The sequence below is a fragment of the Oncorhynchus keta genome, unplaced genomic scaffold (assembly GCF_023373465.1).
Source record: "Oncorhynchus keta strain PuntledgeMale-10-30-2019 unplaced genomic scaffold, Oket_V2 Un_scaffold_19589_pilon_pilon, whole genome shotgun sequence".
NCBI lineage: Eukaryota > Metazoa > Chordata > Actinopteri > Salmoniformes > Salmonidae > Oncorhynchus > Oncorhynchus keta.
In genome coordinates, this window is record NW_026290849.1 from 180,001 (window position 1) to 197,500 (window position 17,500).

The 17,500-nt window shown below is 44.1% G+C and overlaps 1 protein-coding gene across 1 annotated transcript in view; it reads right to left on the reverse strand.

Annotated features, from left to right (window-relative positions):
* Positions 1-17,500, reverse strand: part of LOC127927951 (E3 ubiquitin-protein ligase SMURF1-like) — a gene marked incomplete at its 5' end in the record, with an annotated part of 69,988 nt that overhangs the window by 37,214 nt on the left and 15,274 nt on the right. The window contains 6 exon segments of the mRNA XM_052514713.1: positions 1,817-1,963; positions 5,356-5,392; positions 5,395-5,439; positions 7,635-7,784; positions 7,787-7,863; positions 8,369-8,444. Of these exon segments, the coding sequence (XP_052370673.1) occupies positions 1,817-1,963; positions 5,356-5,392; positions 5,395-5,439; positions 7,635-7,784; positions 7,787-7,863; positions 8,369-8,444 (532 nt within the window).

Here is a 17,500-nt window from a genome sequence, read left to right on the forward strand (position 1 = left end):
GTCAAAGTCCAAACCTAATCCCAATGGAGATGTTGGAATGGCCTAGTCAAAGTCCAAACCTAATCCCAATGGGGATGTTGGAATGGCCTAGTCAAAGTCCAAACCTAATCCCAATGGAGATGTTGGAATGGCCTAGTCAAAGTCCAAACCTAATCCCAATGGGGATGTTGGAATGGCCTAGTCAAAGTCCAAACCTAATCCCAACAGAGATGTTGGAATGGCCTAGTCAAAGTCCAAACCTAATCCCAATGGGGATGTTGGAATGGCCTAGTCAAAGTCCAAACCTAATCCCAATGGGGATGTTGGAATGGCCTAGTCAAAGTCCAAACCTAATCCCAATGGGGATGTTGGAATGGCCTAGTCAAAGTCCAAACCTAATCCCAATGGAGATGTTGGAATGGCCTAGTCAAAGTCCAAACCTAATCCCAATGGAATGGATGTTGGAATGGCCTAGTCAAAGTCCAAACCTAATCCCAATGGGGATGTTGGAATGGCCTAGTCAAAGTCCAAACCTAATCCCAATGGAGATGTTGGAATGGCCTAGTCAAAGTCCAAACCTAATCCCAATGGGGATGTTGGAATGGCTAGTCAAAGTCCAAACCTAATCCCAATGGGGATGTTGGAATGGCTAGTCAAAGTCCAAACCTAATCCCAATGGAGATGTTGGAATGGCCTAGTCAAAGTCCAAACCTAATCCCAATGGGGATGTTGGAATGGCCTAGTCAAAGTCCAAACCTAATCCCAATGGAGATGTTGGAATGGCCTAGTCAAAGTCCAAACCTAATCCCAATGGAGATGTTGGAATGGCCTAGTCAAAGTCCAAACCTAATCCCAATGGGGATGTTGGAATGGCAGTCAAAGGATCCCAATGGAAGATGTTGGAATGGAGTCAAAGTCCAAACCTAATCCCAACAGGAAGTGTTTGGTTGGAGTCATGGCAGCTAAAGGGGACTGATCCAACTACAGGAAGTGTTTGGTTGGAGTCATTGCAGTTAAAGGTGGACTGATCACACTACAGGAAGTGTTTGGTTGGAGTCATTGCAGCTAAAGGTGGACTGATCAACAGCTACAGGAAGTGTTTGGTTGGAGTCATTGCAGTTAAAGGTGGACTGATCAACAACTACAGGAAGTGTTTGGTTGGAGTCATTGCAGCTAAAGGTGGACTGATCAACAACTACAGGAAAGTCATTGCAGTAAAGGTGGTCAACAACTACAGGAAGTGTTTGGGAGTCATTGCAGTTAAAGGTGGACTGATCAACTACAGGAAGTGTTTGGTTGGAGTCATTGCAGCTAAAGGTGGACTGATCAACAACTACAGGAAGTGTTTGGTTGGAGTCGTTGCAGCTAAAGGTGGACTGATCAACAACTACAGGAAGTGTTTGGTTGGAGTCATTGCAGTTAAAGGTGGACTGATCAACTACAGGAAGTGTTTGGTTGGAGTCATTGCAGCTAAAGGTGGACTGCAGCTACAGGAAGTGTTTGGGGGAGCTAAAGGGGGACTGATCAATTACAGGAAGTGTTTGGTTGGAGTCGTGGCAGCTAAAGGGGACTGATCAACAACTACAGGAAGTGTTTGGTTGGAGTCGTTGCAGCTAAAGGGGGACTGATCAATTACAGGAAGTGTTTGGTTGGAGTCGTTGCAGCTAAAGGGGGACTGATCAATTACAGGAAGTGTTTGGTTGGAGTTGTGGCAGCTAAAGGTGGCATAAACAGTTATTGAGTGTAAGGGGGCGATACCTTTTCACACGGGGGCATTGGGTGTTGCATAACCAAATTAAATAACTGTGTGTGTGTGTGTGTGTGTGTACAAGTGTACCTGATGATGGTGTGTAGCCGGGGGTCAGTGAACTGCGTTGTTCGGTTGTTGTGATCCACAAAGTAGATCCGTCCCGACACCGTGCTCCTCACCTCCCAGCCGGCTGGCAGCGGACCCAACTCCTCACAGCTCACACTGGCCAGGTCCCTGGACCAATCACAACACACCTTACTATCAGGTCCATGGACCAATTACAACACACCTTACTATCAGGTCCATGGACCAATCACAACACACCTTACTATCAGGTCCCTGGACCAATCACAACACACCTTACTATCAGGTCCCTGGACCAATCACAACACACCTTACTATCAGGTCCATGGACCAATCACAACACACCTTACTGACCTCTAAACCAATCATATCACACCTTACTATCAGGTCCCTGGACCAATCACAACACACCTTACTATCAGGTCCCTGGACCAATCACAACACACCTTACTATCAGGTCCCTGGACCAATCACAACACACCTTACACCCTAAACCAATCACAACACACCTTACTATCAGGTCCCTGGACCAATCACAACACACCTTACTATCAGGTCCCTCACCAATCACAACACACCTTACTATCAGGTCCCTGGACCAATCACAACACACCTTACTATCAGGTGCCTGGAACAATCACAACACACCTTTCTGAGCTCTTCACCAATCACAACACACCTTACTGAGCTCTACACCAATCAAAACACACCTTACTCAGGTCCCTGGACCAATCACAACACACCTTACTATCAGGTGCCTGGAACAATCCAATACACCTTACTGAGCTCTTCACCAATCACAACACACCTTACTGAGCTCTACACCAATCAAACCACACCTTACTGAGCTCTACACCAATCACAACACACCTTACTATCAGGTGCATGGAACAATCACAACACACCTTTCTGAGCTCTACACTAATCAAAACACACCTTACTGACCTCTACACCAATCATATCACACCTTACTATCAGGTCCCTGGACCAATCACAACACACCTTACTGAGCTCTAAGCCTTCCAACTGGATGCGTTCCAATTCAGGTAAGGTGTTAAGGGATGAGGTAGTGGGGGAGGTAGGACAGATGGAGAGGTAGGGGAGTGTTAGAATAGAGGGTAGGATAGTAAGGGTCTTAGAGGGTAGAATAGTAAGGGAGAGGGTAGGATAGGAAGGGTAGAGGGTAGGATAGTAAGGGTAGAGGGTAGGATAGTAAGGGTAGAGGGTAGGATAGTAAGGGTAGAGGGTAGTATAGTAAGGGTAGAGGGTAGGATAGGAAGGGTAGAGGGTAGTATAGTAAGGGTAGAGGGTAGGATAGTAAGGGTAGAGGGTTGATAGTAAGGGAGAGGGTAGGATAGGAAGGGTAGAGGGTAGTATAGTAAGGGTAGAGGGTAGGATAGTAAGGGTAGAGGGTAGGATAGTAAGGGTAGAGGGTAGGATAGTAAGGGTAGAGGGTAGGATAGTAAGGGAGAGGGTAGTATAGTAAGGGTAGAGGGTAGGACAGTAAGGGTAGAGGGTTGGATAGTAAGGGAGAGGGTAGGATAGTAAGGGTAGAGGGTAGTATAGTATAGTAAGGGTAGAGGGTAGGACAGTAGGACAGTAAGGGTAGAGGGTTGGATAGTAAGGGAGAGGGTAGTATAGTAAGGGTAGAGGGTAGGATAGTGAGGGTAGAGGGTATTGATAGTAAGGGTAAAGGGTAGTATAGTAAGGGTAGAGGGTTGTATAGTAAGGGTAGAGGGTAGTATAGTAAGGGTAGAGCGTAGGATAGTAAGGGCAGAGGGTAGAGGGTAGGATAGTAAGGGAGAGGGTAGAATAGTAAGGGAGAGGGTAGAATAGTAAGGGAGAGGGTAGAATTGTAAGGGAGAGGGTAGAATAGTAAGGGTAGAGGGTAGTACAGTAAGGGTAGAGGGTAGGATAGTAAGGGAGAGGGTAGGATAGTAAGGGTAGAGGGTAGTATAGTAAGGGTAGAGGGTAGTATAGTAAGGGTAGAGGGTTGATAGTAAGGGTAGAGGGTAGTATAGTAAGGGTAGAGGTAGGATGGTGAGGGTAGAGGGTTGTATAGTAAGGGTAGAAGGTAGGATAGGAAGGGTAGAGGGTAGGATGGTGAGGGTAGAATGGTGAGGGTAGAGGGTTGTATAGTAAGGGTAGAGGGTAGGATAGTGAGGGTAGAGGGTAGGATAGTGAGGGTAGAGGGTAGGATAGTAAGGGTAGAGGGTTGTATAGTAAGGGTAGAGGGTAGGATAGTAAGGGTAGAGGGTAGGATAGTGAGGGTAGAGGGTAGGATAGTAAGGGTAGAGGGTAGGATAGTAAGGGTAGAGGGTTGTATAGTAAGGGTAGAGGGTAGGATAGTAAGGGTAGAGGGTAGGATAGTAAGGGTAGAGGGTAGGATAGTAAGGGTAGAGGGTAGGATAGTAAGGGTAGAGGGTAGGATAGTGAGGGTAGAGGGTAGGATAGTGAGGGTAGAGGGTAGGATAGTAAGGGTAGAGGGTTGTATATAGGGTAGAGGGTAGGTAGAGGGTAGGATAGTAAGGGTAGAGGGTAGGATAGTAAGGGTAGAGGGTAGTATAGTAAGGGTAGAGGGTAGTATAGTGAGGGTAGTAAGGGTAGTATAGTAAGGGTAGAGGGTAGGATAGTAAGGGTAGAGGGTTGTATAGTAAGGGTAGAGGGTAGGATGGTGAGGGTAGAATGGTGAGGGTAGAGGGTTGTATAGTAAGGGTAGAGGGTAGGATAGTGAGGGTAGAGGGTAGGATGGTGAGGGTAGAGGGTAGGATAGTAAGGGTAGAGGGTTGTATAGTAAGGGTAGAGGGTAGGATAGTAAGGGTAGAGGGTAGGATAGTGAGGGTAGAGGGTAGTATAGTAAGGGTAGAGGGTAGGATGGTGAGGGTAGAGGGTAGTATAGTAAGGGTAGAAGGGTAGGATAGGAAGGGTAGAGGGTAGGATAGTGAGGGTAGTCTGGTTGTAGGATGGTGAGGGTAGAGGGTTGTATAGTAAGGGTAGAGGGTAGGATAGTGAGGGTAGAGGGTAGGATGGTGAGGGTAGCTGCTGGGTAGGATAGTAGCTACAGCCACCTGGCCAAGACCAGGTACACCTGGTTGTAGATAGTAAGGGTAGAGGCCAAGGATGTAAGGGTAGAGGGTAGGATAGTAAGGGTAGAGGGTAGGATAGTAAGGGTAAACAGGGTAGATAGTAAGGGTAGAGGGTAGGATAGTAAGGGTAGAGGGTAGGATAGACCTAAGGGTAAACAGCCAAGACCAGTAAGGGTAGAGGGTAGGACCAGTAAGGGTAGAGGGTTGTATAGTAAGACCTGTAAACAGCCAAGGACCTGTAAACAGCCAAGAGGGTAGGATAGTAAGGGTAGACAGCCAAGACCAGCTGAGGGTAGAGGGTAGATAGTAAGGGTCAGGGTTGTATAGCCAAGGGTAGAGGGTAGGACCAGTAAGGGTAGAGGCCAAGATAGTAAGGGTAGAGGGTAGGATAGTGAGGGTAGAGGGTAGTAGGTAGCACGGCTGGCTGTATGATGGGCGTGTCAAAACAGCCAAGACCTGGGTATGCGTGGGTCATGCCAGGTGCTGACAGCCCGTCTGTGTGAAGAAAATACACCTGTCCCTGCACCGTGGTGCGCTGCTCTGTAACACACACACATTACACAGAAAGGTCACACACACACACACACCTGGTCAACACACACACACAGCACAACACACACACACACACACACACACACACACACACACACACACACACACACACACACACTAGGTATAATAGTATCAGGAACACATGTGGTTTTTAACATGATAAGTGCTGTGTGAGGGCTCTAATGCTGCAGCTGCTGAGATGGGAGCAGAGCGACAGCGATAACTCAGCTACAGCCAAGACCTGCAAACAGCCAAGACCAGCTAACCTGTAAACAGCCAAGACCTGTAAACAGCCAAGACCTGTAAACAGCCAAGACCAGCTAACCTGTAAACAGCCAAGACCTGTAAACAGCCAAGACCTGTAAACAGCCAAGACCAGCTAACCTGTAAACAGCCAAGACCTGTAAACAGCCAAGACCTGTAAACAGCCAAGACCAGCTAACCTGTAAACAGCCAAGACCTGTAAACAGCCAAGACCTGTAAACAGCCAAGACCAGCTAACCTGTAAACAGACCAAGACCTGTAAAGCCAAGACCAAGACCTGTAAACAGCCAAGACCAGCTAACCTGCAGCAGCCAAGACCAGCTAACCTGTAAACAGCCAAGACCAGCTAACCTGTAGCAGCCAAGACCAGCTAACCTGTAAACAGCCAAGACCAGCTAACCTGTAAACAGCCAAGACCAGCTAACCTGTAAACAGCCAAGACCAGCTAACCTGTAAACAGCCAAGACCAGCTAACCTGTAAACAGCCAAGACCAGCTAACCTGTAGCAGCCAAGACCAGCTAACCTGTAAACAGCCAAGACCAGCTAACCTGTAAACAGCCAAGACCAGCTAACCTGTAGCAGCCAAGACCAGCTAACCTGTAAACAGCCAATAACACACACCTGGTCAATAACACACACCTGGTCAATAACAGACACCTGGTCAATAACACACACCTGGTCAATAACACACACCTGGCCCTGCTCAATAACACACACCTGGTCAATAACACACACCTGGTCAATAACACACACCTGGTCAATAACACACACCTGGTCAATAACACACACCTGGCCCTGGTCAATAAACACACACCTGGTCAATAACACACACCTGGCCCTGGTCAATAACACACACCTGGTCAATAACACACACCTGGTCAATAACACACACCTGGTCAATAACACACACCTGGTCAATAACACACACCTGGTCAATAACACACACCTGGCCCTGGTCAATAAACACACACCTGGTTAATAACATACACCTGGTCAATAACACACACCTGGTCAATAACACACACCTGATCAATAACACACACCTGGTCAATAACACACACCTGGCCCTGGTCAATAATATATAATAATAATAATAATAATAATAATAATATATGCCATTTAGCGGACGCTTTTATCCAAAGCGACTTACAGTCATGTGTGCATACATTCTACGTATGGGTGGTCCCGGGAATCGAACCCACTACCCTGGCGTTACAAGCGCCATGCTCTACCAACTGAGCTACAGAAGGACCACTGGTCAATAACACACACCTGGTCTATAACACACACCTGGTCAATAACACACACCTGGTCAATAACACACACCTGGTCAATAACACACACCTGGTCAATAACACACACCTGGTCAATAACATACACCTGGTCAATAACACACACCTGGTCAATAACACACACCTGGTCAATAACACACACCTGGTCAATAACACACACCTGGCACCTGATCAATAACACACACCTGGTCAATAACACACACCTGGCCCTGATCAATAAACACACACCTGGTCAATAACACACACCTGGCCCTGATCAATAAACACACACCTGGTCAATAACACACACCTGGCCCTGATCAATAACAAACACACACCTGGTCAATAACACACACCTGGTCAATAACACACACCTGGCCCTGATCAATAAACACACACCTGGTCAATAACACACACCTGGTCAATAACACACACCTGGTCAATAACATACACCTGGTCAATAACACACACCTGGTCAATAACACACACCTGGTCAATAACACACACCTGGTCAATAACACACACCTGGTCAATAACACACACCTGGTCAATAACATACACCTGGTCAATAACACACACCTGGTCAATAACACACACCTGGCCCTGTACCATTTGTCAATAACACAAACTCTCTCCGTCTCTCTCACCGTATCCCTCAGGCAGATCAGGTGATTGGTTGCCATGCGGTCGGTTCTGACCTGGGGTGTGGGTGTGTCTTTGGGAATCCTGGCCTCTGATTCGCTGAGCCTGGAGCCGGTTCTCCTGGTTGGGTGAATCCGGTGGACAGGTCCCGCCCCAGCGGCGCCCGTGGGGTCTGAGTACGGCAGCGGCTCCTCACTGAAACAGCTCAATCAAACACAGGCCTCACAACACAGGCTGGTCAACACACACACCACACACACACACACACACACACACACACTGGTCAACACACACACACACACACACACACACACACACACACACACACACACACACACACACACACACACAGTCAAGACAGCACCTCTGGTCAACACACACAGTGAGACAGCCCTCCAACACACACAGTGAGAGAGCCCTCCAACACACACACACACACACACACACACACACACACACACACACACACACACACACACACACACACACACACACACACACACACACACACACACACACACACACACACACCTGAGACAGTCCAACACACACAGTGAGAGAGCCCTCCCACACAATAAACACACACAGTGAGAGAGCCCTCCAACACACACAGTGAGAGAGCCCTCCAACACACACAGTGAGAGAGCCCTCCAACACACACAGTGAGAGAGCCCTCCAACACACACAGTGAGAGAGCCCTCAATAACACCAACACACACAACCACAGAAGGATCCTCACCCCTCATTCTCTAACAGTCCTCTGCAGTCGACCACGGGTCCTCCGCTGCCCAAACCATCTCTGGTCTGGAGGCTCACTGGAAAACACAGTTAACACACATTACACACAGTCAGTACAGCTAACCTTGTGGGGACACACACCTTCAGCCCCAATCAAAATCCTATTTCCCTAACCCACTCTTACCCTAACCAGTACTCTTACCCTAACCTTCACATAAACCCTAACCTGTACTCTTACCTAACCCGTACTCTTATCCCTAACCCGTACTCTTACCCTAACCTTAACATAAACCCTAACCCGATACTCTTACCCTAACCTTCACATAAACCCTAACCTGTACTCTTACCCTAACCCGTACTCTTACCCTAACCTCCTAACATAAACCCTAACCCCTACTCTTACCCTAACCTTCACATAAACCCTAACCCGTACTCTTACCCTAACCCGTACTCTTACCCTAACCACGTACTCTTACCCTAACCTTAACATAAACCCTAACCCCAGTAGCTCTTACCCAACCGCCCTCTTACCCTAACCTTAACATAAACCCTAACCCGTACTCTTACCCTAACCTTAACATAAACCCTAACCCGTACTCTTACCCTAACCTTAACATAAACCCTAACCCGTACTCTTACCCTAACCTTAACATAAACCCTAACCCGTACTCTTACCCTAACCTTAACATAAACCCTAACCCGTACTCTTACCCTAACCTTCACATAAACCCTAACCTGTACTCTTACCCTAACCTTCACATAAACCCTAACCTGTACTCTTACCCTAACCTTCACATAAACCCTAACCTTAACATAAACCCTAACCAGTACTCTTACCCTAACCTTCACAGTAAAGCCCTAACCACAGTAGCTCCTACCCAACCTTAACATAAACCCTAACCCGTGACTCTTAGCCCTAACCTTCACATGAAAGCCCTAACCCGTACTCTTACCCTAACCCGTGCCCTCCTAACCTTACACATAAACCCTCCAACCACACAGTCTTACCCTAACCCAGTGACTCTTAGCCCTAACCTTCACAGTAAACCCTAACCCGTACTCTTAGCCCTAACCTTAACATAAACCCTAACCCGTAGCCTCCTACCCTAACCTTCACATAAACCCTAACCCGTACTCTAACCCTAACCCGTACTCTTACCCTAACCTTAACATAAACCCTAACCCGTACTCTTACCCTAACCTTCACATAAACCCTAACCCGTACTCTTACCCTAACCCGTACTCTTACCCTAACCGTACTCTTACCCTAACCTTAACATAAACCCTAACCCGTACTCTTACCCTAACCTTCACATAAACCCTAACCCGTACTCTTACCCTAACCTTCACATAAACCCTAACCCGTACTCTTACCCTAACCCGTACCCTAACCTTAACATAAACCCTAACCCTTACTCTTACCCTAACCCGTACTCTTACCCTAACCTTCACATAAACCCTAACCCGTACTCTTACCCTAACCTTAACATAAACCCTAACCCGTACTCTTACCCTAACCTTCACATAAACCCTAACCCGTACTCTTACCCTAACCTTCACATAAACCCTAACCCGTACTCTTACCCTAACCTTAACATAAACCCTAACCCGTACTCTTACCCTAACCCGTACTCTTACCCTAACCCGTACTTTAACCCTAACCCGTACTCTTAACCTGTCTTGGTCAGGGGGCGGTATTTTCACCTCCGGATGAAAAGCGTGCCCAAATTAAACTGCCTGCTACTCAGGCCCATAAGCTAGGATATGCATATAATTAGTAGATTTGGATAGAAAACACTCAATGGTGAAAATATAAGTAAGTGTAAGTATAACATAAGTCATATGGCGAAAACCCGAGGAGAATCCAACCAGGAATTACGATTATTTTGAAAGGCTGTTTTCCATTGAAAACCTATCCACTATACAGAGACTTAGGACCCAGTTCACGAGCGCTATGGCTTCTTCAACATGTAACCAGTCTTTAGGCATTGTTTCAGGCTTTTACTCTGAAAAATGAGGGAGATACACCGCTTTCAATGAGAGGACGGTGGAAATGTCCAGACATGAACCAAGCACGTGATCAGGAGTGCGCATTTCTTGCTGACCTTTTCCATTGACGAGGCTTTTGTCCAGTTGAAATATTATTGATTATTTATGACAAAAACAACCTGAGGATTGATTTTAAACATCATTTGACATGTTTCTACTATCTTTTATTGTACTTTTTTGACTTTTCGTCTTGGTTTTGAGAGCGCGCATTGTGCCTTTGGCTTTCTGAACTAAACGCACCAACGAAACGGAATTTGGACATAAAGATGAACTTTATCGATCAAAACGAACATTTATTGACTAACATGGAGACCTGCGAGTGCCACCAGACGAAGATCATCAAGTAAGTGAGGTAAGTAAGTGATTATTTTTTATGCTTTTTCTGACTTTGGTGAAAATGGCTGAATGGGTTTCTGTGGCTAGGCGCTGACCTAACATAATCGCAAAGTGTGCTTTCGCCGTAAAGCCTTTTTGAAATCTGACACAGCGGTTGCATTAAGGAGAAGTTTATCTGTATTCTTATGTTTAACACTTGTATCGTTTATCAATGTTTATGATGAGTATTTCTGTCATTTGATGTGGCTCTCTGCACTTTCACCAGATGTTTGTTTGAGACAATGCATTTCTGAACATAACACACCCATTTCAAATGAGGTTTTTGGACATAAAGATTAACTTTATCGAACAAAACACACATTTATTGTGTAACATGAAGTCCTGTGAGTGCCATCTGATGAAGATCAAAGGTTAGTGATGAATTTAATTGCTATTTCTGACTTTTAAATGCAAATGGCGTGTTAAAACAGTTTTGATGGCCATGCTTAAAAAAAAAAGAGCTACTATTTTTATTTTCCAAATGGTAATTGATGAGCGCCTCCCATTCACTATTCAAGTGTACAGGCAACGGTAGGCAGGCTATTATGGAAACGTGGAGGCAATTATTTTATAAAGTCTTCCTAATAGGCCATTGAAACCAGCATTTCTCTCCTGTTTCATTGTTTTTCATATCAACTTTCTTTCACTGTCCAGAAGCCAATGGCACAATCCTAGTCACTTCTCGTTTCAGTTCGCTGCAGCTAGCGACTGGAACGAGCTGCAACAAACACTCAAACCGAATAGTTTTATCTCCATCTCTTCATTCAAAGACTCAATCATGGACACTCTTACTGGCAGTTGTGGCTGCTTAGCGTGATGTATTGTTGTGATGTATTGTTGTCTCAACCTTGTTGACCTTTGTGCTGTTGTCTGTGCCCAATAATGTTTGTACTTGGGATGCACGATATTTCGGTAAACATATCGGAATCGGTCGATATGAGCTAAAAATGTCAACATCGGTATCGACCCGAAGTCTAGTTTAAAGCCGATGTCAAAGCTGACGTGCATACCTATATAACGTAGGTAGATGACGTGCATACCTATATAACGTAGGTAGATGACGTGCATACCTATATAACGTAGGTAGATGACGTGCATACCTATATAACGTAGGTAGATGACGTGCATACCTATATAACGTAGGTAGATGACGTGCATACCTATATAACGTAGGTAGATGACGTGCATACCTATATAACGTAGGTAGATGACGTGCATACCTATATAACGTAGGTAGATGACGTGCATACCTATATAACGTAGGTAGATGACGTGCATACCTATATAACGTAGGTAGATGACGTGCATACCTATATAACGTAGGTAGATGACGTGCATACCTATATAACGTAGGTAGATGACGTGCATACCTATATAACGTAGGTAGATGACGTGCATACCTATATAACGTAGGTAGATGACGTGCATACCTATATAACGTAGGTAGATGACGTGCATACCTATATAACGTAGGTAGATGACATGCATACCTATATAACGTAGGTAGATGATGTGCATACCTATATAACGTAGGTAGATGACGTGCATACCTATATAACGTAGGTAGATGACGTGCATACCTATATAACGTAGGTAGATGACGTGCATACCTATATAACGTAGGTAGATGACGTGCATACCTATATAACGTAGGTAGATGACGTGCATACCTATATAACGTAGGTAGATGACGTGCATACCTATATAACGTAGGTAGATGACGTGCATACCTATATAACGTAGGTAGATGACGTGCATACCTATATAACGTAGGTAGATGACGTGCATACCTATATAACGCAGGTAGATGACGTGCATACCTATATAACGTAGGTAGATGACGTGCATACCTATATAACGTAGGTAGATGACGTGCATACCTATATAACGTAGGTAGATGACGTGCATACCTATATCAAACGTAGGTAGATGACGTGCATACCTATATAACGTAGGTAGATGACGTGCATACCTATATAACGTAGGTAGATGACGTGCATACCTATATAACGTAGGTAGATGACGTGCATACCTATATAACGTAGGTAGATGACGTGCATACCTATATAACGTAGGTAGATGACGTGCATACCTATATAACGTAGGTAGATGACGTGCATACCTATATAACGCAGGTAGATGACGTGCATACCTATATAACGTAGGTAGATGACGTGCATACCTATATAACGTAGGTAGATGACGTGCATACCTATATAACGTAGGTAGATGACGTGCATACCTATATAACGTAGGTAGATGACGTGCATACCTATATAACGTAGGTAGATGACGTGCATACCTATATAACGTAGGTAGATGACGTGCATACCTATATAACGTAGGTAGATGACGTGCATACCTATATAACGTAGGTAGATGACGTGCATACCTATATAACGTAGGTAGATGACGTGCATACCTATATAACGTAGGTAGATGACGTTCATACCTATATAACGTAGGTAGATGACGTGCATACCTATATAACGTAGGTAGATGACGTGCATACCTATATAACGTAGGTAGATGACGTGCATACCTATATAACGTAGGTAGATGACGTGCATACCTATATAACGTAGGTAGATGACGTGCATACCTATATAACGTAGGTAGATGACGTGCATACCTATATAACGTAGGTACACAGCGTAATGATGCCATGTAAAATGTTGCTCTACACGTGCAACACAGCGTTCCTAACCTGGCCCACAATGTCTGCTGTGTGGATCGAGCAGTCGACAAGTCAAACAGTCATTTGAAAGAGTAAGAACATTTCAGGTTTCTGTACAGCACGTTGAGATATCAGCTGATGTAAGAACCACTAGGCTACGCTGCCGCCCCACCAATACAACCAGCCTGAAAACAATGACCAGTAGAAACTGCAGTCATTTTCATTATTATTAGCAATGATTTAGGAATCCTTGTGAGTAAGTATTAGCTGGGTTGCCACTTGTTGTTCGCATATTGAAATTGTCCTTAACCCTGTTGCCCAAAGCTAACGTTATAAACAGCCAGCTACTTAACCCTGTTGCCCAAAGCTAAAGTTATAAACAGCCAGCTACTTAACCCTGTTGCCCAAAGCTAAAGTTATAAACAGCCAGCTACTTAACCCTGTTGCCCAAAGCTAAAGTTATAAACAGCCAGCTACTTAACCCTGTTGCCCAAAGCTAAAGTTATAAACAGCTAGCTACTTAACCCTGTTGCCCAAAGCTAAAGTTATAAACAGCCAGCTACTTAACCCTGTTGCCCAAAGCTAAAGTTATAAACAGCCAGCTACTTAACCCTGTTGCCCAAAGCTAAAGTTATAAACAGCCAGCTACTTAACCCTGTTGCCCAAAGCTAAAGTTATAAACAGCCAGCTACTTAACCCTGTTGCCCAAAGCTAAAGTTATAAACAGCCAGCTACTTAACCCTGTTGCCCAAAGCTAAAGTTATAAACAGCCAGCTACTTAACCCTGTTGCCCAAAGCTAAAGTTATAAACAGCCAGCTACTTAACCCTGTTGCCCAAAGCTAAAGTTATAAACAGCCAGCTACTTAACCCTGTTGCCCAAAGCTAAAGTTATAAACAGCCAGCTACTTAACCCTGTTGCCCAAAGCTAAAGTTATAAACAGCCAGCTACTTAACCCTGTTGCCCAAAGCTAAAGTTATAAACAGCCAGCTACTTAACCCTGTTGCCCAAAGCTAACGTTATAAACAGCCAGCTACTTAACCCTGTTGCCCAAAGCTAACGTTATAAACAGCCAGCTACTTAACCCTGTTGCCCAAAGCTAACGTTATAAACAGCCAGCTACTTAACCCTGTTGCCCAAAGCTAACGTTATAAACAGCCAGCTACTTAACCCTGTTGCCCAAAGCTAAAGTTATAAACAGCCAGCTACTTAACCCTGTTGCCCAAAGCTAAAGTTATAAACAGCCAGCTACTTAACCCTGTTGCCCAAAGCTAAAGTTATAAACAGCCAGCTACTTAACCCTGTTGCCCAAAGCTAAAGTTATAAACAGCCAGCTACTTAACCCTGTTGCCCAAAGCTAAAGTTCTAAACAGCCAGCTACTTAACCCTGTTGCCCAAAGCTAAAGTTATAAACAGCCAGCTACTTAACCCTGTTGCCCAAAGCTAACGTTATAAGCAGCCAGCTACTTAACCCTGTTGTCCTAAGCTAAAGTTATAAACAGCCAGCTACTTAACCCTGTTGTCCTAAGCTAAAGTTATAAACAGCCAGCTAGCTTCATCTGGCTAGTGAGGCTCGACCGGACCGGATTATGTGTTGTGAAGCTAGCCACAATAAGGATTAAGCACAATAGTGGAATTTGCGATTTGCCTTCAAAATAAAAGTACTTATTTGAAAGTGATGCAGAAGGTTACAATTGGTGGAATCATGCCATATTTAGACTAGATAATGTTAAACAAGGTTGGAATGTGAAGCAATGAAATGGGGTATCAGTCTACTCGGTGACGCCCGCAGAACACAACCGTGAAAAGTTTACGCAAATATTAGCGTTGTAGCTCTTATCGCGGGACTGTGACTGTGTGAAATCCCCTCCCCAGTCAGCCTATTGTGTGTATTGACATTCATATTGCACTGTACAGCTTTACCTAAGGATTGGGGATCAATGAAATGGGGTAACAGTCTAAAGATCTTTTTTCCCAACGTCCTCCTCAGAGTTATCAGACTCCAAAACATCCACACAGTATTGTTTTTCCTCTGGGATAGTGTTCAATACACACGGGTTGACAATAAATGTGGATCAATTCACAGTTGTTTCAGAGTCCCACAATAAGAGCTATGATGCTAATGTTCTCTGGGTGTCACGGAGTAGACTGATACCCCATGTCATTGACCCACAATCCATAGGTAAGGCTGTACAGTGAAATAAGGATGCCCCCAATGCAACTCTAAAGTATAATACATCCAGTGTGATTTCAACAGATGTTTGTCACGTTAACAAATCATTGTCCTTTGCTGATTTTATATAACAACATTCCAACCTCGTTCAGCATGATCTATTCAATTATGGCAGAATTCTACTATTTGTATTCATTTGCATCACTGTCAATTACATACTTTTATTTTGAAGGCTAACCGCAAAGTCCACTATTGTGGCTAATCCTTATTGTGGTTAGCTTCACATAGATGGGTCCGACCACCATTAATCAAATAAGAACTGTCTTATAAATTAGGGTTATTTTAGACGATGACACCTAGCTCGCTAACTATAGCTACTGAAACATATGTTAGCTAGCTAACTACAGCTACTGAAACAGATGTTAGCTAGCTAACTACAGCTACTGAAATAGATATTAGCTAGCTAACTATAGCTACTGAAACAGATATTAGCTAGCTAACTACAGCTACTGAAACAGATATTAGCTAGCTAACTACAGCTACTGAAACAGATGTTAGCTAGCTAACTACAGCTACTGAAACAGATGTTAGCTAGCTAACTACAGTTACTGAAACAGATGTTAACTGGCTAACTATAGCTACTTAAACAGATGTTAGCTAGCAAACTATAGCTACTGAAACAGATGTTAGCTAGCTAACTACAGCTACTGAAACAGATGTTAACTGGCTAACTACAGCTACTGAAACAGATGTTAGCTAGCTAACTATAGCTACTGAAACAGATGTTAGCTAGCTAACTACAGCTACTGAAACAGATGTTACCTGGCTAACTACAGCTACTGAAACAGATGTTAGCTAGCTAACTATAGCTACTGAAACAGATGTTAGCTAGCTAACTATAGCTACTGAAACAGATGTTAGCTAGCTAACTACAGCTACTGAAATAGATGTTAGCTAGCTAACTACAGCTACTGAAACAGATGTTAGCTAGCTAACTATAGCTACTGAAACAGATGTTAGCTAGCTAACTACAGCTACTGAAACAGATGTTAGCTAGCTAACTATAGCTACTGAAACAGATGTTAGCTAGCTAACTATAGCTACTGAAACAGATGTTAGCTAGCTAACTATAGCTACTGAAACAGATGTTAGCTAGCTAACTACAGCTACTGAAATAGATGTTAGCTAGCTAACTACAGCTACTGAAACAGATGTTAGCTAGCTAACTACAGCTACTGAAACAGATGTTAGCTAGCTAACTACAGCTACTGAAACAGATGTTAGCTAGCTAACTACAGCTACTGAAATAGATGTTAGCTAGCTAACTACAGCTACTGAAATAGATATTAGCTAGCTAACTACAGCTACTGAAACAGATGTTAGCTAGCTAACTACAGCTACTGAAATAGATGTTAGCTAGCTAACTACAGCTACTGAAATAGATATTAGCTAGCTAACTACAGCTACTGAAATAGATGTTAGCTAGCTAACTACAGCTACTGAAATAGATGTTAGCTAGCTAACTACAGCTACTGAAACAGATATTAGCTAGCTAACTACAGCTACTGAAACAGATGTTAGCTAGCTAACTACAGCTACTGAAACAGATGTTAGCTAGCTAACTACAGCTACTGAAACAGATGTTAGCTAGCTAACTACAGCTACTGAAACAGATGTTAGCTAGCTAACTACAGCTACTGAAACAGATATTAGCTAGCTAACTACAGCTACTGAAACAGATATTAGCTAGCTAACTACAGCTACTGAAACAGATATTAGCTAGCTAACTACAGCTACTGAAACAGATATTAGCTAGCTAACTACAGCTACTGAAACAGATGTTAGCTAGCTAACTACAGC